General features: G+C 59.4%; 1 protein-coding gene across 17 annotated transcripts in view; it reads left to right on the top strand.

Annotated features, from left to right (window-relative positions):
* UNC13A (unc-13 homolog A) overlaps window positions 1-20686 on the top strand; it is a 37472-nt gene extending 16786 nt beyond the window's left edge. For 4 of the 17 annotated variants that reach the window (XM_088179022.1, XM_088179025.1, XM_088179014.1 and 1 more), the window contains 28 exons: window positions 158-385; window positions 566-707; window positions 1081-1250; window positions 1657-1772; window positions 1876-2039; window positions 2777-2939; window positions 5288-5356; window positions 5466-5555; window positions 5706-5840; window positions 6104-6237; window positions 6660-6745; window positions 6960-7086; window positions 7168-7264; window positions 7386-7529; window positions 8645-8728; window positions 8959-9036; window positions 9293-9381; window positions 9509-9661; window positions 9791-9914; window positions 13051-13089; window positions 14085-14114; window positions 15224-15280; window positions 15504-15584; window positions 15706-15853; window positions 16925-16981; window positions 18266-18358; window positions 18436-18595; window positions 18873-20686. In XM_088179022.1, coding sequence (XP_088035148.1) covers window positions 158-385; window positions 566-707; window positions 1081-1250; window positions 1657-1772; window positions 1876-2039; window positions 2777-2939; window positions 5288-5356; window positions 5466-5555; window positions 5706-5840; window positions 6104-6237; window positions 6660-6745; window positions 6960-7086; window positions 7168-7264; window positions 7386-7529; window positions 8645-8728; window positions 8959-9036; window positions 9293-9381; window positions 9509-9661; window positions 9791-9914; window positions 13051-13089; window positions 14085-14114; window positions 15224-15280; window positions 15504-15584; window positions 15706-15853; window positions 16925-16981; window positions 18266-18358; window positions 18436-18595; window positions 18873-19161 — 3347 coding nt within the window. In that variant the 3' untranslated portion in view covers window positions 19162-20686. Of the gene's footprint in view, window positions 1-157; window positions 386-565; window positions 708-1080; window positions 1251-1656; window positions 1773-1875; window positions 2040-2776; window positions 2940-5287; window positions 5357-5465; window positions 5556-5705; window positions 5841-6103; window positions 6238-6659; window positions 6746-6959; window positions 7087-7167; window positions 7265-7385; window positions 7530-8644; window positions 8729-8958; window positions 9037-9292; window positions 9382-9508; window positions 9662-9790; window positions 9915-11329; window positions 11654-13050; window positions 13090-14084; window positions 14115-15223; window positions 15281-15503; window positions 15585-15705; window positions 15854-16924; window positions 16982-18265; window positions 18359-18435; window positions 18596-18872 lie in introns of those variants that run through there. The other 13 variants (XM_088179027.1, XM_088179020.1, XM_088179021.1 and 10 more) reach the window with 9 other exon arrangements.

Raw genomic sequence — 20686 nt, 5'->3', positions numbered from 1 at the left:
AAGTTTCCTATAATACCCAACACAAACCTTCCCTGGTGCAACTTGAGGCCATTTCCTCTTGTCCCCAAGCCCACCATGCCAGCCTACAGGAGCTCTTTTCTCTCTCCTGGTACTACCAGCCCCCCACCCCATCTCACCCATGCCTGTCCTCTCCCAGGGGCGGCGGAGAAGAGCTCCAAGCATGGAGCAGAGGACCGCACCCAGAACATCATCATGGTGCTCAAGGACCGCATGAAGATCCGGGAGCGCAACAAACCCGAGATATTTGAGCTGATCCAGGAGGTGTTTGGGGTCAACAAGACCACGCACACACAGCAGATGAAGGCGGTCAAGCAGAGTGTCCTGGATGGCACTTCCAAATGGTCAGCCAAGATCAGCATCACGGGTAGGCAGCTTGTCACCTTCAGGCTTGGGGACCATGAGAATGTCCCCATTGCTCAACCCCTCATTCTGCCAGGCAGCTTCAGCCCATGGAGGGACACAGCTTGTGCTTGTTTTGGGCATCTTCGTGTGGCTGTGGCACTGACTTCTCTCTCTCTGTTCCCTCTGCCATGCTGTGCTGCAGTGGTCTGTGCCCAGGGCCTGCAAGCAAAGGATAAGACGGGTTCCAGTGACCCCTATGTCACTGTCCAGGTTGGAAAGACAAAAAAAAGGACTAAAACTATCTACGGCAATCTCAACCCAGTCTGGGAGGAGAATTTCCATTTGTAAGTTGACCCCCAGTCTCCCCATTCCCCTCCCTGGCCACTCATGGTTGTGCCAGGCTGTGCTGGTTCTTGCCATGTCCCAGTAGGGTGGGGGGAGCCAGCTGGGCCTTGTCCTGCCCCCACTGAGGTGCTGGGGTCCGTTGGGGTTCTGTTTTATGCTATGAGGATGCGACTACAGGGGCTGATCCACACTATGCCGAGGCTGCCTGGGTGTGGCACAGAGCCCACCCGGAGGGGGTTGGTGCCCCCCCATCTGCTCTCTTCCCCAGTTCCTGCTTCGTCCTGGTCCCTGTTATTTAGGGAAGCAGTGATGGGGAGTAGCTGGAAAAGTTTCGCTGCTCATCCTGGGGCTTGCCCTTTGTCACCTCCCCAGCGAGTGCCATAACTCCTCTGACCGCATCAAGGTCCGTGTGTGGGACGAGGACGATGACATCAAGTCCCGTGTCAAGCAGCGCTTCAAGAGGGAATCCGATGACTTCCTGGGCCAGACCATCATCGAGGTCCGGACCCTGAGCGGGGAGATGGACGTCTGGTACAACCTCGGTAACCAGCACAGCCTGGGACCCTGCCCTGGCTCAGGGGTGACACATCCTGCCCCTGCCCTGGGCTCCAAGGGGAAGTGCTGCCAGCCATAGTCTGAAGGCTATTGCAGCAGGGTCTGCTCTTAGAAACATTTAATGTCAAAAGCCATCAGGATAAAGTGTTTTCCCGGGTTCTTCTACCCAGGAGGTTCTAGAGCACCAGCCCCCTACAGAGGGGAAACTGAGGCCCAGAAAGACCATGTCTCTAGCAGCTGGAAATGTGGACAAATCCCACTGCAGCCTTGCTGCACACAGTGCTGGGTGTCCTCTGGCCCTGTGCCAGAGCATTGTGTCCCTCTTTGGGGCTGGCAGTGAGCAGGGTTGCCCCAGGGAAGGCTCACACCTTGTCCCTCTCCCTGCACCCACAGACAAGCGCACAGACAAGTCAGCAGTGTCAGGAGCCATCCGACTGCACATCAGCGTGGAGATCAAGGGTGAGGAGAAGGTGGCTCCCTACCATGTTCAGTATACCTGCCTGCATGAGGTGAGCAGCCTAGACAGGCACAGGGGGAACGGCCCCCTCCCCAGCAATGCCACCCTGCTACCACCAGCCCTGGGGAGCTGATGGGACTCATTTGTACCTCCAGAACCTGTTCCACTTTGTGACGGATTTACAAAACAACGGGGTGGTGAAAATCCCCGATGCCAAGGGGGATGATGCGTGGAAGGTGTATTTTGATGAGACAGCACAGGAGATCGTGGATGAGTTTGCCATGCGCTATGGAGTGGAGTCCATCTACCAGGCCATGACGTGAGTCCCCTGCCCCCATCTGGTTCAGAGGGGCTGCACCCTCCCCCTAGGTGGAGTGTTACTGTCCCCATCTTCCTCTTCTGCTGCCACTGGCGCTCACCTCTCTGCCATGGGTACAGAGTTCCCCCAAACCTGTGCACCCATCCTTCCCCTTCCCAACGCACTCTGGCACAGCCTCATCTCAAATCCTGTGTCCAGTCTGGGCACCACAAGATCAGAAGGACCCAAAGCTGTTGGAGAGTGTCCAAAGGAGGGACACGGAGCTGGGGAAGCTCTGAGGAGCAGCTGAGGGCACTTGGCTCGTTCAGCTGGAGCAGAGGAGACTGAGGGGAGACTCCTCGGGGGCTGCAGCTCCTCCCGAGGGGAGGCAGAGGGGCAGGGGCTGAGCTCTGCTCTGGGCCAGGGCCAGGAGCCCAGGAAGGGCTGGAGCTGTGCCAGGGCTTGGCATGGAGCTCAGGGAAAGGTTCTTCCCCCCGAGGGTGCTGGGCACTGCCCAGGCTCCCCAGGGAATGGTCCCGGCCCCAAGGCTGCCAGAGCTCCAGGAGCGTTTGGACAGCGCTCTCAGGGATGCTCAGGGTGGGATTGTTGGGGGGTCTCTGCAGGGACAGGGGCTGGCATCATTGATCCCTGTGGATCCCTTCCAATTTGGGATACTCTGCGATTCAATGACTTATGCACTCCAAACCCTGAATCCTTTACCATGGCCCTAAACCCTCAGCTGCCACCTCTCTCCATAGGCATTTTGCCTGCCTCTCCTCCAAGTACATGTGCCCCGGGGTGCCGGCGGTGATGAGCACCCTGCTGGCCAACATCAACGCCTACTACGCCCACACCACCGCCTCCAGCAACGCCAACGCCTCCGACCGCTTTGCCGCCTCCAATTTCGGGGTAAGTCCCATGGTACGTAAACGCTCTTTTCTTTTTCTCTCCTTTCAGTGGGAGGGGGTGGGGGGCTCGGGGAGCAGAACGAGCTGTGCAAAACACCCCGCTCCAAACTGCAGCCAGGCAGCAGTGGGGTCAGCCCCTGTTTGCCCCAAAAATCATCCCGTTCCTGTTTTTCAGGAAGGAAAAGAGCCATCACCATCCCAGGAGAAGGGCTAAATTCGCTCCCCTAATTATTATGGGAGCCTGAGCAAACTGGGACACTGGGTGGCAGCGTGCTAGGAGGGGGGACACCTTGGTGGCAAAATCAGAAGCATGTGGCCATGAGCCATCCCTGCACTTCGTGGGGGGTCTTGCACAGCCTCCTGTGCTTTGGGGGACCCCGGCCTGCTGCAAACTCAGCCAGTTGTGCCAGCACCACTGGGTGCCACGTGGGGCGAGTTTGTGGCAGGGCCGGGTGCCCCTCGGGGACAAGAGCAAGGAGGGGCTGAGCCCTCACCTCGGCTCCCCCCGTGCCATCCCAGAGTCAGGAAATGGTCGCTCTGGGTGTGCATGGGTCAAGCCAGGGTCAGTGGCCAGCCCTGGGTGCAGCAAGGTGCTGGGTAGCCAGGGACACAGCCAGGGCCGAGCACAGCTCCGGGAAGCTTTGGCTCACCTCCACGTTCCTGTTGCAGGGGGTAGCTAGAGCCTGGCGAGCTGTGCCTCCGGATCACGCAGCAGGAGGAGACCGTACAAAAACCCGCCTTTTCTCTAACATGGAGAATTTAAAAACTTGTCTCTTTCTCTTTTTTAGAGAGCCTAAGGCTGGGTCCTAAAGTGCCCGGCCGTGTCGCTTTAACCCCGAGTACCCGTCGTGTCCAGTGTTAGAGTGCTGCAGCCGTTCCTTGGGTGCTGGGGACGCACGGCCCAGCCCAGGGCCCGGCTGGGCCATCCCTGACAGGCCGAAGGTTTGCGAGGGCCAGCACAGGCTGTGGGCATGGCCGAGCCATGGACTCGCTGCCCGTCCCACCCCGTGTTCTTACCCCAGGACTCAGACACTGCTCTGGACTCCCAGAGCCCCGCGGGTCAGCCCTAACCCGGTACAGCCAGTGCTGAGGGGGAGTCCAGAGCTCTCATGGAAAGCCCACATGGCTGTCCAAAGCCTCCCCACCAGCAGGAATGCAAAGGGAAATGCTCCCCAACAACACTTTGGAGCCAGTATTGGGAAGAAGTTCTTCCCTGTGGGGGAGTGAGGACTGAGGTTGCCCTGAGAGCAGTTGCCCTTTAGCTGTCTCATCCCTGGAAGTGTTCAAGACCAGATTGGACAGGGCTTGGAGCAACCTGGGATAGTGGAAGGTGTCCTTCCCCATGGCAGGGAGTGGAACAAGGTGGTCGTTAAGGTCTCTTCCAACCCAAACCAGTCTGAGATTCTCTGATTAGTTGCTTTGCCATCAGCTCTGACCCCAATCCAGTCTGCAACCCAAGATGGGATTTGCATCCTTCTGGCCTGTGCTCTCTGGGTGGGAGCTGGGCTGAGCTGAACTACAGCCCTAGTGGAGAGCCCTCACACGGGGTGCTCCCTGCCCATGTCCCTTGATGCAGCCCAAGGGGGTGAGAGAGGAGTCCATGTAAATGTCCAGTTCCTGGGGCCACCCTGAAAATGGGCAACTGCTGCACATCCTTTCCCTGCTCTTTTTCTTGAGCTGTTGGAAAGCTCCAATCGAGGGGCTACTGATCCTGCAGCTCCTCTCCCAACTGTTGTCCTAAGCCCAGGCTCAGAGGAGTTGCAGTGGGCAGGGGAGACAGCACAGCTTGTCAGCCTCCCAGCAATGACAGGGGACACATGGTGTCACCTCTCCATCCTGAACCATACCTGACACAGCTACATGTGCCCCAGGAGCTGCTGAGGGCTTCAAGTGAGCCCCAGCCACCAGCAAGGAGATGCTTTTCTCTGCAGGCAGGCCCTGCCCATTCAGGGCTTGAAGGAAGGAAAGGGAAGGAAAGGGAGGAAGGAAAGGAAGGAAGGAAGGAAGGAAGGAAGGAAGGAAGGAAGGAAGGAAGGAAGGAAGGAAGGAAGGAAGGAAGGAAGGAAGGAAGGAAGGAAGGAAGGAAGGAAGGAAGGAAGGAAGGAAGGAAGGAAGGAAGGAAGGAAGGAAGGAAGGAAGGAAGGAAGGAAGGAAGGAAGGAAGGAAGGAAGGAAGGAAGGAAGGAAGGAAGGAAGGAAGGAAGGAAGGAAGGAAGGAAGGAAGGAAGGAAGGAAGGAAGGAAGGAAGGAAGGAGAGGGATGAGCGAGGGCTGGGCTGAGAGCAGAGAAGAGAGACAAGAGCGGGAGGGGTCCGTCTCTGCCGTTTCCCCTGTTCACCTGCCCTCGGGGCGTTTCTCTGCAGAAAGATCGCTTTGTCAAACTCCTGGACCAGCTGCACAACTCCCTGCGCATCGACCTCTCCATGTACCGGGTAAGGTGATGCCCTGCCTCAGTGTCCCCACCTGAAGCAATGGGTGGCTGTTCCCTCACCCCACTTGCCCCTGTGAATTTTGAGGCCAGCTCCCCTCTTTCCTTTCCAGAACAATTTCCCTGCCAGCAGCCCTGAACGGTTGCAGGACTTGAAGTCCACAGTGGATTTGCTGACCAGCATCACCTTCTTTCGGATGAAGGTACTGCTGGGGCCCAACTCTTCCTGTCTCTCAGGGGACCTGACTCTCGTTGGCCCTGGTTCTCTGGGGGTTGGGGTTGCATTGGTCTGTGGTGCTCCTGGGTGGGTGTCTGGGGGTGCTCCAAACACCACACCCTCCCCTGCACACCAGGTCCAGGAGCTGCAGAGCCCCCCAAGAGCCAGCCAGGTGGTGAAGGACTGTGTGAAGGCCTGTCTCAACTCCACCTACGAGTACATCTTCAACAACTGCCACGAGCTCTACAGCCGCGAGTACCAGACAGACCCGGTTCGTGGGGCAGGGGGGATGTCGGGCACTGACCTCCCCATCCCGTGTCCTTCTCCTTTTCCTCATGCTCCTGCTCCCTCTCCAGAGTGCTCAGTCCATGCAGAATGATCCCCAGGCCTTGGAGTTTGAGCTGTGGGGTTGAGATCAGGACAAGAGGGGCTGCATGGGGCCTCCAGGCCCTCCTATCCCCTTGTTAGTCCTGACACAAAGTTGAGCCCTGCACTGGGGTGACCAAAGTCTCCACTGTGTCCCCACCCCTCCAGACTAAGAAAGGCGAAGTGCCCCCCGAGGAGCAGGGCCCCAGCATCAAAAACCTGGATTTCTGGTCCAAGCTCATCACCCTGATTGTCTCCATTATTGAGGAGGACAAGAACTCCTACACACCCTGTCTGAACCAGTGAGTAGGTGCTGGGGAAGAGGGCACTGCTATGCCCACAGAGGGTGCCCATGTGGAGGCAATGGGATCTTGAGGTCTTTGGAAGTGGTTGTAACATCCATTCTACAGGTGGGAAAGCTGAGGCTGCTGGGAGGTGTGTGAGGGATGTCTGTGCACATGGAGGGCTGATTCACCCTGTGTCCATAGCCTCAAGCTGTGTGAGGGGAGGTTCAGGTTGAACATCAGGGAGAATTCATGGTCAGTCATTGGATTGGGCTGCCCAGGGAGGTACCCCTGGAGGTGTCCAAGGAAGGCCTGGATGTGGCACTCACTGCTCTGGGCTGAGTGACAAGGGAGGGATCATTCACAGGTTGGACTCGATGACCTCGGAGGTCTTTTCCACCCTAAACTGTTCTGTGATTCTCACTCTCCCCTCACCCCAGGTTCCCCCAGGAACTGAACGTGGGGAAGATCAGCGCTGAGGTGATGTGGAACCTCTTTGCTCAGGACATGAAGTACGCGATGGAGGGTGAGTCCCACCTGCCACCCTGAGCCAGAGAGGTGGGAACCAGGCAGGAGCTCCTCCTCAGCTCACACCTCACCTGCTCCCTGGGCAGACCCATTTAATGTCTTCATCAACACATAGCTTAACCACCCCATGAGGCACTTCCACCTTCATCCTGTTACCCTGGAGGTAACAGATTTGGGACTCAGAGTGCCCCCCACGCCCTTTCCCCGTGCAGAGCACGAGAAGCACCGCCTGTGCAAGAGTGCAGACTACATGAACCTGCACTTCAAGGTGAAGTGGCTGTACAACGAGTACGTCACCGAGCTGCCCTCCTTCAAGAGCCGTGTGCCCGAGTACCCCGCGTGAGTGCAGCCCTGGGGCCGGGCAGGGGGACTGGCAGCACCAGGGCTGCTGGCCTCACCATGCATGGCTCTCTCTTCCAGCTGGTTCGAACCCTTCGTCATCCAATGGCTGGATGAGAATGAGGAGGTGTCACGGGATTTCCTGCACGGAGCACTGGAGCGGGACAAGAAGGATGGGGTATGGACAGGACTAGAGACACAGTCTCGGAGGCGAGGGGCTTGTCCCTTGATGCCCAGGATGTCCTGACTGGGGCCAATATCTCCCCCACACACCCTGACACCTCATCTCATTCCCACAGTTCCAGCAGACCTCAGAGCACGCGCTCTTCTCCTGCTCCGTGGTGGACGTTTTCTCCCAGCTCAACCAGAGCTTTGAGATTATCAAGAAGCTGGAGTGCCCTGATCCCCAGATTGTGGGGCATTACATGAGACGGTTTGCCAAGGTGAGCACCTGCCAGGGCAAGGGTCAGCACATCCCTGGGACCCCAGTCCCAGCCCTGGCTGGGGCTCCTGGGCTCTCTGTGCCCCCTCCATCCGGCTGTGGGCAGCCAATATGCCACCAACACACTCTGGGACACTTCCGGCTCTGCTAGCATAGGAGAGTAATTAATTTTATCAGCTAATTGATGACTTATTTGCTTAATTAATATAGATTAATTAAAACTGGCTTGCTGCAATATTAGAGGGAGTTGCATGCAGGCTTGGTGGCTGTTGCCTTTGCAGCTGTCCTGGAGCTGCCCATGGAGACCAGTTGTGCTGGATCTGGCTTCCAGTGGCTTCTGGTGCACGAACATGAGCCAGGTGTGCCCAGGTGGGCAAGGAGACCAATGGCACCTGGCTTGTACCAGCAATGATGTGGCCAGTAGGACCAGAGCAGTGACTGCCTCCCTATGCTGGGCACTGCTGAGGCTCCACCTCGAATCCTGGGGCCCCTCACAACAAGAAAAACACTGAGGGGCTGGAGCATGTCCAGAGAAGGGAACAGAGCTGGGGAAGGGTCTGGGGCACCAGGAGCAGCTGAGGGAGCTGGGGCGGCTCAGCCTGGAGAAAAGGAGGCTCAAGTGGGACCTTCTGGTTCTGCACAACTCTCTGACAGGAGGGGGCAGCAGGGGGGTAAGGTGGGCTCTACTCCCAGGGAACAGGGACAAGAGGAGAGGACATATCCTCAAGCTATGCTAGAGGAGGTTGGGGTTGGAAGTTGGTAAAATGTCTTCACTGAAAGGTTTATCCATTTCTGGAACAGACTGCCCAGGGCAGTGATAGAGTCACCATCCCTGGAAGTGTTTAAAATACATGCGGATGTGGCAGTTGAGGATATGATTTAGTAGTGAACATGGTGGTGGTGCTAAGTTGATGGTTGGACTTGAATTTATAGGATTTTTCCAACCTTAATGATTCCATGATTCTATGATCCATGAGGCCAGAGGGTCTGGGGCACCCCATATGTATCCAGATATGAGGTTATTTCACTGCTGTAGGACTCATGGTTTCCTTTTCTCCCTTCTTCCCTTTGTTGCTGCTGTCTGGATGTCTTTCTTGGTGCCCTGTTTGGCTGCAGACCATCAGCAATGTGCTGCTCCAGTACGCTGAGATCATCTCCAAGGATTTTGCTTCATACTGCTCCAAGGAGAAGGAGAAAGTGGTGATGTATTTCCCTTTTTCTGTCCCCACATGGTGACCCCAGCTGTCACCTCAACCTCAGGGTGGGTCAGTCCCTTCCTCATTGCAGTTCCTGTCATGCTGCCAGAGTGGCTTCCATGCCATCCCTGTCCTCATGTCCCCAGTGCAAGATGGGAGGGTCTTGGGGCTGTGGGCAGCTGTCCCAGCCATATTTATTAGTGCTGACCTCCCCTCTCCATCCCACCCCTCCAGCCCTGCATCCTGATGAACAACATCCAGCAGCTCCGTGTCCAGCTTGAGAAGATGTTTGAAGCCATGGGTGGGAAGGATGTGAGTATGGGTGAGGGTTCCAGGAGGGAGCCCTGTGGGGGGTTGGATCATTCTCTTCCCCCCAGAGGTAGCCCTTTGCCCAGTTTCCCTGTGCTGGGTGCAGACCCATTCCTCACTCCTGTGTGGGATCACACTGTCCCACCATATTGGACTGGGAAAGGCTTCACCCTGCCCAGGGATGCGTCTGGGATGCAGAAACTTCCCTAAGGGCTGTTTCAGGGACCCTGTTAGCTTCAACAACCTGTCCTTCCTGCAGCTGGACACAGAAGCCAGTGATATCCTCAAGGAACTGCAGGTGAAACTTAACAATGTCCTGGATGATCTGAGCCGAGTCTTTGCCACCAGGTACAGCTGAATGAGTGGGCAGGGGCAGTGGGCAAAGAAGAGGTCTGGGAGTCCAGAAGCTGTGGCTGGGGCTAGGCCGGGGGCTCTGGGGGGACATACTGAGCTGCCTGTGTGTTGTGGTCCCCAGTTTCCAGCCACACATTGAGGAGTGTGTGAAGCAGATGGGTGACATCCTGAGCCAGGTGAAGGGCACCGGCAACGTCCCTGCCAGCACCTGCAGCAGTGTGGCACAGGACGCTGACAACGTCCTGCAGCCCATCATGGACCTGCTGGACAGCAAGTGAGTGTGGGGGCAACTAGAATCCCCAGCCTGCCCCTCCTGGCCTCAGCAGGCCGTGTGAGGGACCTGCAGTCAGGGTGACAAGGGAAGGGTGACACGGGATCCTCTAGCGCTGTCTCCTCTGCGCAGCCTGACGCTCTTTGCCAAGATCTGCGAGAAGACGGTGCTGAAGCGGGTGCTGAAGGAGCTCTGGAAGCTGGTGATGAACACCATGGAGAAAACCATCGTCCTACCCCCCCTCACGGACCAGACGGTGAGTGATGGGGAGAGGGAGCAGGGACCCTGAGACACGGGTGACTGACTGGGGCCAGTGTGGGACATTGCTGGCCGGGTGCCCTCACTGGCATATGAGAGGGTGGGGACTTCACTGATGTCTCCAAACCCATGTCCAGCTCCTGCCCAGGGAAAGGATGGAGGAGAGATAGGTCATCATTGCTCCAGGACCTTCTTGGTTGGCTTTGCCAAAGGATCTTCCTGCCACCTCCTTTGTGGCCTGAAGAGGGGATGCTGGCCCTTTCTCATCCATCTTTCCCTCAGAGCTGGGGCAGCACCCCATGCCACACTCATACACACTGGCTGTGGGCATGCTCCCTGCGCCAGGAGGTGAATCCAGAGACTCCTGGACTGTGGGGAGATGCTGCCTGTAGGCCTTGCTGAGGGGCTGGGGGTTTCATGCGGATGGGGGGAACATATTCCCCAGCAGGGGGCTGAGCTGTTCCCTGCTCCTGGAGGGTTTAGGAAAGCAGAGCAATGCTCCTTCTCTGAGTCTCCATATTGCATTGCTGTTTGTCTGCCCCCCCTGCACCTGAAGGTGGTTCCCTCAAAGTCAGGCAGGAAAAGGTGACACTGAGTGCTCTCAACCAGCCACACAGATGTTCTGTCACTCTTCGGTGGCATTTGTCACCGTTACAAAGCTGTCAGGCTCTCCTTGAAGTTCCTGGAGCTCTCAGTCTTAATGTCACCTTTCTGGAGCTTTGGAGCTCCTGGGCTGTGTCTGTGAGGGACAGCACAGTGGTGACATGTCAACCCTCAGTAGTGCCACCTCACTGTCACTGTGTCACAGCCCTGAGCCTGGCTCAGGTCAGACCCAGATCGCTCTGGGCTCACATACCCTTGGCCAAAGGTGGCTAAATCTCCTAGGAATGCTGAATCCCAATCCCCATCCCAGTCCCTTTCCAGCTGTGCTCTAGAGACAGTGGGGCCTGTGCTAGGACAGAGGAGGGGGCATGGACGTGTGGCTCTGTTGGGTGATTTTCCTAAGGTCAGGCAGTCCCTGGAAAAAGCTGTGTTGGGGATAGGGGACATCCTGACCAAGTGTTCCTGGGTCGCAGCCCACAGGGTGGCTGGACAGGTTGGCAGTTTGGGGGTCCATGTCAGAGCTGAGTGACCAGTGGGGTCCCTGGAACTGAGCTCTCCTGGGGCAAAGTTCCCCCCAGAGTCAGGAGGGGTTGGGCAGGTGAGGATGGGGCCCCTCGGGGGCTGTGGAGGCCGGCAGGGCAGTGGCAGGGCAGTGACACTGAGTGTTGTGGATGGGGGACATCCATGGCCCTGGGGGGGGTGGGGGGTGGGGGCAGCCAGGGCTGGCACTGGGGAGGATGGAGGAGGCGGGGGCCGACACTCACATCACGGTTGTTCTCTCCAATTGCTCCTCTCGCCTCTCAATGGCAGATGATTGTAAGTACGGCAGCTCCCTGTCTGTCTGTCTGTCTGTCCGCTCTGTGTCGGTCCTGGCCTCGCCGGTTCTTGTCTTGTGTGGCTGCCCGTGCCCTGCCCACACCCTCCTTCGGCTCCTGGCCTGGTCCAGCTCCTGGTCCCCACCCCTGCCTGGCACTGGCTCCTGGCTGGCACATGCCAGCGGCCCCTCCGGGATGTGGTGGGTGGAGAGGTCTTGGACACATTGGCAGTGCCGGGATGTGGGGAGGGACAAGGGGAAGTGATGGGGTGGGAGGGGACGGTGATGGCAGTGCCATGTCATGAGGGACTGCCAGACCAGGGCTCTGTGCTGAGGGCAGAAATGCCGCGGGAGGCACGAGAAGGGAGCGCTGCGTGCCTGGAATCAGGGCTGCTCTTCCTTTCCCTCATGCCTCAGTTTCCCCTCCAGGCCCTGGCTGGGGTCTGCCGGTGGTGGTGGTGAGGGCGGAGGCTTTCCCTGCCAGAGGAGGAGGAGTCTCTCGGGGGGGACACGGCGGTCCCTGGCCCCGGTGCTCGGTGTTGGGGCAGGCTGCTGGCACAACTTGTGAGGCTCCTTTCCTGGTCGGGGTATGACCCTGGGAACCTGGATATGATCCTGGTTCCCTTCTCGGCATCGCTGCTGGGTCCTTGCATGGCTTTGACTGAGCAGTTTCCTTCTGTTCTCTTCTGACCAGTCTGTGGCTGTGGGTTTATGCCCCTGGGGGCAAAGGAAGGGCAATTCATCCCCCAGTCCTGTCCTCACCCCAGCTGTGACTCAGGCACCTGTGCAGGAAGAGCAGTGGGAGCCAGCTGCTGGGTACTGGTGCCAATCCCTGCAGGAACAAACACCCCTCTGCTGTCCCCCAACACCTTTTGTGTCCAACAGCAGCATTTGGGGTGGCCTTGAGGGCAGCCTGGGGCCGAGTGTCCCCTCAGATCTCATGGGGACCTTGTGGGGACCCCATGTCCCACCTTTGCTGGGGCTCTGGGGGACAAAGTAGTGTCAGCTCTGTGTGGTACAAGCTGCTCTTGTTCACTCATTACCCTTGCCAGGGCCAGAACCCCTCCTAGCAGCCCTGCTTGGTCCTACCTGTGCTGCTTCCCAGCCAGGTGACTCTGTGCTCCCCTGCCCTGATTCTAACAGTCCACCCTGAGAGCTGAGTTTATCCCCACCGTGGCACTGCTGCCTCAATTCACAGTTTCTCTTGCCTGGATCAGTGCGTCTCCCACTGGGTCACTGTGGGTTGCCACTGGGCCCAGCCCTGCACAAACCAGAGCTCTGCGTGCCAAAGCCAAATCCCAGCTACTCCCTCCTTGCTCCCTCCCCAGTGCTGGGAGCACCTGCCAGAGCTGGAGCAGGATGTGTGGGAGCACCAGAGCCTGCCCACACACAGCTGGATCCTGTATTCCAGCGAGGATCATCCCTCATGGATTCAACATCTGTGTGTCCCAGCAAGGATCATCCTCATAGATTCAGCATCCCTGCATCCCAGCAACTTCCCAGTGTGAGGACAAGTTCTCCAGCAGTGCAGCATCCTGCTTTCCAGTGGGGATCCAGCACCCTGATGACACCAGGCCCTCACTGAGTATCCCAGAGGGGACCAGTCCCCCACTGGCTGTCGTTCAGGAGCTCATGATGTCTCTGCCACCTGTGCCCCTGTGTCCTGTCCCATGCTGTCCCCCCACCCCACACTCAACCTCTGACATTGCTTCTACAGGGCACGCTCTTGAGAAAACATGGCAAGGGGACAGAGAAGGTAAATAGCTGTGGGCTCCGTGTGTGTCACCACCCCGGGGCCACACTCGTGGTCTCACACCCACTTGCTGTGGAGGTCCAGGCTTGTCTGTGCTTCCTCTGTTGTGCTGTCTGGATGTGCTGTTGCCTGCGTGGTGTCGTGGTGAGGTGTGCTGTGCTGTGTGCTGGGGACAGCCCCAGTTCTGTGTGTCCCTGGGGTAGGGAGTGGGGGCTCTGTGGTGTTTAGTCCCCGTGGGGTGGATGTGGGGTGTCACCCATCCCCGTGGGGGACACTGCCCCACAGCCCTCAGCACCAGCTGCCTGGCTGGAACAGCGAGGGCTTGAGACCCCATGCATGGGAGACCACACAACCCCATCCCACTGGGGGGCTGAGGAAGAGGGGACCACCCCCATGTTGGGCACAGTGAGGGCCCCGGGGCTGATGAGATCCCCCGGATCTCTGAGCCCACTCCTCCTTCCTTGCTGAGCTCCAGCTCTGCTCCAAGGGCTTTGTCCAGCACATGGGCTCTTGCCCTGTCTGGGGGCTCCTCACCACAGCGTGGGGGCCCCTCACCACAGCGTGGGGGCCCAGCAGTGAACCCCAGCCTGCTCCCCAAATCCTGGTTCTTGGGAAGAGCCATGCCAGCCTCTATCTGGGCAATGCCTGTGGCTCCCCTGCTCTCCTGGGGGACACTGGCTCAAACTGGTGCCCAGTTTGCTGAGTGTGCTGGGTGAGCTGATTCCCTCTGATATCCCAGCCCCAAAAGGGGTGAGGAGCAAACCTGCCTGCCCTCAGAAGAGACGTGGCACACTCCTCACAGCTTCACCAGCCGAGCATGGAGCTGAGCCTTTGCAGCTGTCAACTGGTACCGAACCAGCAGCACCAGCGGAGAACTGGGCAGAGCCAGAGGACAGTACAGGGCCAGAGCCCTCATGGCCAGGGGATGTGGGGGGCCTGGAGCCGCGACTGAATGCTGCTAGGGCCACCAGTAACTGTCCCTTGCTGTTCTCTTCCAGAGCAGGGTGAAGCTGCCCAGTCACACTGAAGTAAGGACATGGCTCTTCTGCTCCCCACTTGGCACTGCTCTCTCCCCTTCCGTCCTCCCTGTCCCTTGTCCCTTGTGCTGTGGGTTGGGGGCTCCCAGCTCAGTACAGTGTCCTGTCGTGCTCTGTTTTGGGGACACCAGTGTCCCCAGCTCCCAGCCTGTCCACTGACTGGGAGAGATGGGAACAGTGAGGGTGGAATTAATGGGACAGAACTGGGTGGACAGAGGGGTGGGCACAAAGAATTAATGGGGGCACACAAAATGAGGGCACGGAGGGCGCAGACCCCTGCAGAAGGTACTGGTTAATTGGAGAAATGCTGAGGTTTCTGTGTTGGGAGAGACTGGAACTACTGGTGCTGGGATAGGGAAGGTGGTGGAGGTCTCTGGGCCCCAGTTTATCCAGTTGCATTTGCACACTGGAGGAGCTGAGGAGAGCTTGTGCTTGGCCCAGTCAGAGGGGCCAGCCCAGGGCAGTGAGCAGGATCTGCCCATCCAGGATACCCATTCATGGGCCCCACAGAATGGCTCCATGGCCCCTGCCATAGTGGGGGCAGAGGTCAGGCAGAGGTAGCCTGGGTCTCCCTGGAGACCTGGGGAACTCCTTAGAGTGCCATGGGGCTGGGAGCCTCCCTGGAGCTGGGCAGGGCTCCGTGTGGCTGGGGGCTGTTTGGTGGCTGTGGGGTACAGGCCACACCCTCCCCATGCCTGCTGTCCCTTGCACTCGCTCTCTGCTCCCACCGTGGCTGGTGTCCCAGTGGTCAGTGCTGTGCTGTGCCCGGCCCTGCTGGATGCAGGAGCAGGTCCTTAGAGCACAGGAAGCAGGATGGGACTCTTGGAACGAACTGCCTGTGCTGAGCAGAGCATGAGGCACCTGACACCAGCGTGACGTCCTGCCCTGGGATCCCCAAGCCTGCAGCCTCACAGCTGTGCTGAGAATTCGGGCTGAACGGGGGGCTGCCAGCCTGGTACCTGTGTCACCTTCCTGACTGCTGTCCCCTGGAGGAGCCCCTGGAACTGCAGCAAGCTTCTGGCACGATGTGCCCAGACTGGCCATGCCAGTCCCAGCCCAGCTGCTCACTGGGGCTGTCCCTGTCTCTTTGCTCTCTGCAGGGCACACAGATGATTTTCAATGCAGCCAAGGAGCTGGGGCAGCTTTCCAAGCTGAAGGTGAGGGCTGGGAGGCTGGGCTGGGGGTCACTGAGCTGAAGGTGAGGGCCAGGGGACTAGGCTGGGGGTCACTGAGATGAAGGTGGGGGTTGGGGGTGCTGGGGTACTGGGTTGCTCTCTGTTCCAGGGTGGGTGCCAGTGCCACTGCCCCCTTGATGGCTTGGCTGGTCTGGGGACAGCAGAGTCCTGGTCCTGTGCTGAGAGCAGGATTTGTGTCCCCCAGGACCACATGGTGCGTGAGGAAGCCAAGAGCCTGACCCCGAAGCAGTGTGCTGTGGTGGAGCTGGCGCTGGACACCATCAAGGTGAGAGCACTCTGGGGGGTTTGGGGTGTCCCCAGGGCTCTGACCCTGAGGCCCAGGCACGGGGACCACCTGGGGGACCCTCACAGAACTGCTGAACATCCTGAGGCCTTTCCCCCTCCAGCAATACTTCCATGCCGGTGGCGTGGGGCTGAAGAAAACGTTCCTGGAGAAGAGCCCTGACCTGCAGTCGCTGCGCTATGCCCTGTCCCTCTACACCCAGGCCACAGATCTCCTCATCAAAACCTTCGTGCAGACCCAGTCATCGCAGGGTAGGATGTGCTGCCCTGGCCCCCACGGGGCCCTTGTCCTCCCCAGGAGCTCGGCTGCTCCATGGCCAGGAGCCACCTTGGCTCTGTCCCAGTGGGGCTGGGGGTCCCAGCCAGGCTCACCGTGGGGGAGACATGGGTGGCCAAGGAAGGGCTTTTTCCTCCCGTTCCTTGCAGGTGAAGAGGGGTGGTGGGTGCCCAGCAGCAGCAGCATCATGGCACTCCTCAGTGCCCCGCCACAAGAACAGTGGGTCCCCAGTGCCAGGGCATTGCTGGACTGGCATGAAAATGGAGCCTGTGGGTGGGGGGAAGGTCACTCTCTGGCCAGGTGTTAGAGTGTTTGTCTCCTCTGGATGGCCCCAGGAATCCAACACAGACCAATCACAGGGTCCAGGGGATCTAGATGCTGTGCCAGGGCATGCTGGGCATGCTGGGTGCCCAAACCCCTGATCTGGGCTCCGCGGTGCTGGGCACCTTCCAGGGCAGGATCAGCCCTCAGCTCTAAACGCTGCCCTTTATTCTGACCCTTGGCTGCTGGAGGAGGGCCCTGAGATGCTCGGTGGTGGTCACGGGCCACCGCAGGGTGCCCAAGCCAGGCTTGTCTGCGTCCTCGGGGAGTGGGACGTGCGTTTGCTGTCCGTGAGTCTCCTTCAAGGGACGTCTGTCCTGTCTGTGCCTTCTGTGCCAGCCATGTTGGGGGCATGGGGTTGGGTCTGGTGGGTGCCAGCACCCCTGGGTGTACCCTGTCCCCAGGAGCCCACACTCGGAGCTGGGGGTGCCTGGCACTCCTGTGTTGCTGCAGTGTTGTCCGGGTGCTTGGCCGTCAGTCTGTCTGCGAGATCTGATCTCTCTTTCTCTTTGTTTCCCCCCCTTCCCTCACTGTTCCTGTTCCCCACGCACATCATCTCCTTCCTCCTCTCTTCCTCATCTCCTTCCTCCTCTCTTCTTCATCTCTTCCCTCCTTCCTTCTTTTGCATCTCCTCCCTCCTTCGTTGTCATCTCCTTCATCTCCTTCCTCCTCTTTTTGTGTACTCTGTGACATGTCTCTGTCTCTTTCTCTCTCCTTCCCACTAGTTCATGGTGGGAAAGGGATTAGGTTTACCCTTAGTGAAGAGGTGTATCCTGAGAAGGGTACGTGTGCTACTCGCCCGCCCCTGCACCTGCCTGCCGCCGGCCTGGGCTAGTAACAGTCCCAGCACTGCGGGCTGGGGTGGCCTGGGGACCCCCCAGCATCGCCGGCCTTGGGGACCCCCAGAATGGGCAAACTGCCACTCCCAGGGCTGCTTCGGGGGGAATTTGGAGGAGCTGTGCTCAGCCATATTGACTACCCCCAGAGTGGGTCGGGGGCTGTCCCCATGGGAGTAGGGGTGTCTGCCCGCATGCTCTGGGCACCTCACATTGTCCCCACCACTGCTGCCTGGGGATGGGCACCCACCATGACCTCCCCCTGGGACATGTAGCCCTGGGGGAGGCCATGCCACATCCTGTCCCCTTCCTGCCCACCCTGCTGCCCTAAGGACCATTACTAGCCCTGCTCTGGCGCGCTCCGTCTGCCTGTCCTGGGGAGCAGGGAATGAGCCCCCCAAGGGCCCTGCTTGGCCTCCATCACACCCCGCTGGGGGCCGGGGCTGCACCCCGCTTGGCCTTCCATGCCCAGACCCCCTCCCCACCCGCCATCGCCTCCATCCCGGCTCAGCATGCGGGGGCAGGGCCCGGGGGATGGAGGGGAATGTGCCATCGCCAGCCTTGGCCCAGCCTGGCACCCTCAGTGACATGTGGGGACATGTCCTCCTTCCACTGCTATTCCCACCCTGAGAGCTTCCCAGTGAGCCCTGTTGGATCTCTGTGACCCCATCAGACCCACAGACCCTGTCCCTCTGCCTTGCACCCCCGTCCTTCACCCGTGGGTGCATGCGTGAGTCTAGGGTGGTGTGGGGTGGGCTGAGCTCTTGGCCAAAGGTCACCGAAGGTCCCCAGGCTCAGAGACCCCTGGGCTTGATGTGGTCCCTGGGATGGAGGGGTATGAGGGGTGGGTCAGCCTGGAGACACTGGTAGGGCTGTGGCTGCCCTCGCTGGGTCCCTTCTGCCCAATGCTGTGCCCATGACACTGTCACCCCTCCATGCACAGGGAGCTGGGCCACTGTCCTCTGCCCCATCCCAGACAGGCCCCTCAGCCCTGCCTTGGCAAGAGGGGGTTCACAGGGGTAGGATGGCAGAGTCAGCCTGCTGTTGGGGGTATCCTGCCATCTCCATCACAGCTGCTGCACCCACACTGCTGTGCCCACAACCCTTTGGGATACACCCTAATGCCCACCCCACAGCGGGTGACCTGCCTCCTCAGTGGGGTTTGTGTTGGGCAGGGCATGGCAGCAACATTGGCAAAACAGGCACTTCCATCTCCTTCCTCTGCCACAGGTGCTGGCGTGGATGACCCCATTGGGGAGGTGTCCATCCACGTGGAGCTCTTGACCCACCCCAGCAGTGGCGAGCACAAGGTCACCGTCAAAGGTGGGTTCTGCTGGCCAGGGTGCCAGAGTCTGGCAGGTGCCAGTGCTCCCTGAGCCTCACCTGTCCCTTCCTTGCAGTGGTGGCTGCCAATGACCTCAAGTGGCAGACTTCGGGCATCTTCCGTCCCTTCATCGAGGTCAACATCATCGGGCCCCACCTTAGTGACAAGAAGAGGAAATTCGCCACCAAATCCAAGAACAACAGCTGGGCCCCCAAGTACAATGAGAGCTTCCAGTTGTAAGTGGCACCATTGGCTGGGGATGTGCGGACTGGCTGGGGGACATGTCCCCAGCACCTGGGGACCTCCTGGGGTCTGCTAGGGAGTTTGCTCATCCCCAGTGGCATGTTTCAGGTATTTTCTCATTGGTAAAAGCATGGAGGGGGGAACAGGAGTAAAAATGAAAAGGCTTTCCCAGGGTTGGGGACAGCAGCCATGTAGGGGCTGTTAGACGGCTGGGTTGGGGTGAAGTGTGACCCCCTGTGCCAACACTGCCCGTCCCTTGCCTCCCCTCAGCACGCTGGGGACAGAGACGGGCCCTGAGTGCTACGAGCTGCAGGTGTGTGTGAAGGATTACTGCTTCGCCCGGGAGGACCGCACCGTGGGCATCGCCGTGCTGCAGCTGCGGGACATCCTGCAGCGCCCCGGCTGCGCCTGCTGGCTGCCCCTGGGCCGCCGCATCCACATGGACGACACCGGGCTCACCGTGCTCCGCATCCTCTCCCAGCGCAACAACGACGAGGTGGCCAAGGAGTTTGTCAAGCTCAAGTCGGACACGCGCTCGGCCGAGGAGGGCAGTAGTTAAAGCCCTTTGGTCCCCCAGCCCTCGCCCCCCGCTCCCGGCCCCCTGACAGAATCCTCTAGCCGTGTATAAGCCATAGGAGTGGCCACAGAGGAGTCGCTGCCCCGGCCCTGGGGAGGGGGTGCTGTGGCTGCAGTGACAGACCCTCCCCTCCCTCCCTGGCCACGCTGCCTGGGTGACAGCGGTGCCCAGCACAGGCCCCCGTCACACCCCGCAGGAAGGTGCTGGGGTTGGGGGGGGCTACAGGGAAGGGCTGGAGCCGAGCCTGGGTGAGGGGAGCAATCTGCCCTTCCCCAGCCTGTCTGAGATGGAGGAACCCCAGTGGCCCATCCCTGAACCTCCGCTGCCCCAGCCAGCCCCAAACCTTACTGAGTGACACAAGGAAAGGGCTGTGGGTGGTGTGTGTATCTCATGCCATGTGTGGGTGTTGGTGAGTGGCTGGCACAGCGTGATGGCCCCTTGTCCCCATCCCTGAGCGTCATGGTGTGTCCTGAGGGCAGGGCAGCTGCCAGTCCTGAGCACATATGTGTACATATGTAAATAGCTGTACATACAGGGCAGCTGGACAGGCTGTGTCCTGCACCCGGAAGGGCTATTGGGGCTGTTGGGTTGGTGGGTGCAGCCCCCACGGGCCCTGCACAGGGTCCTCTCCCTGGCTGACAGCAGCATCATCAGGGTCGGGAGCAGCAGGGAGCAGCCCCCGGCCCATATCCTGTCTTCCCTTCCTTGCTGCCACCGTGGGCTACCCCACTGCCCCCTACAAGGTTCCAGGGCTTGGGGAGGCAGGAGCTGGGGGCACCAGAGCAGAGAGTCTGGTTCCTCTTTGCTCTGGCCGGTGGGGAGCAGCATCCCTGAGCAGCCCATGGGATCTCCTTGGCGCAAGCAAAACCCTTCCCACCCCGCCCCAGAGAAGCCCCCTCTCCAGTCCCCCAGTAAGCACCAGTTCTGTGCCCCCAGTTCCCCAGTGAGCACCATTTCTGTGTGCTAAGTGGTGTGCATGTCTCGTGCGAGTGCCTGGGAGGCCTGGGTGTGTGGTGTTGGGGCGGCCACCCCAGCTGGCCGGTTTGCCCCAAGTCCTGAGGCAGACAGAGCCTCGTGACCCCACAAGTCAATACAGCTCTCTCACCCCCTCCCATCCCAAAACAGGGTACCCCAAGTGATCCCCACGCTCCTTTATCTAGAGGGTTTGCCTGGGACCAAAGGGTTTCACTTTGCTCTCTCGTTTCTGTTCAATGTTTACACCCTTTTTCTACTGGCTGCTCCTGCCCGGCCAGGCTGGGGCTCGGCCCCGCAGCCCGACCGTGGTGCCCCTGGCCCCGTGCCCCTCCCCAGACTGTCCTGTTTGGCATGTGATTGAACTGACCAATTCTGCTCCTGTAGCACAGTGTCACCGATGCCTGTGTGTCTGTCCCGCCCACAGCGGCGGCTCCCATGGATGCATGACAGTGAGATGTTTTGCACTATTTTGAATTTTTTGGGCTCTGTAAAAATATTTTATTATAACTGACATTAAAAAGCACATCCTTCA

This window comes from Sturnus vulgaris, chromosome 26 (genome assembly GCF_052056855.1).
Source record: "Sturnus vulgaris isolate bStuVul1 chromosome 26, bStuVul1.hap1, whole genome shotgun sequence".
Classification (NCBI taxonomy): Eukaryota; Metazoa; Chordata; class Aves; order Passeriformes; family Sturnidae; genus Sturnus; species Sturnus vulgaris.
Note: the sequence above shows the minus strand (reverse complement) of the source record. Positions and strands in the feature narration are given on the sequence as shown.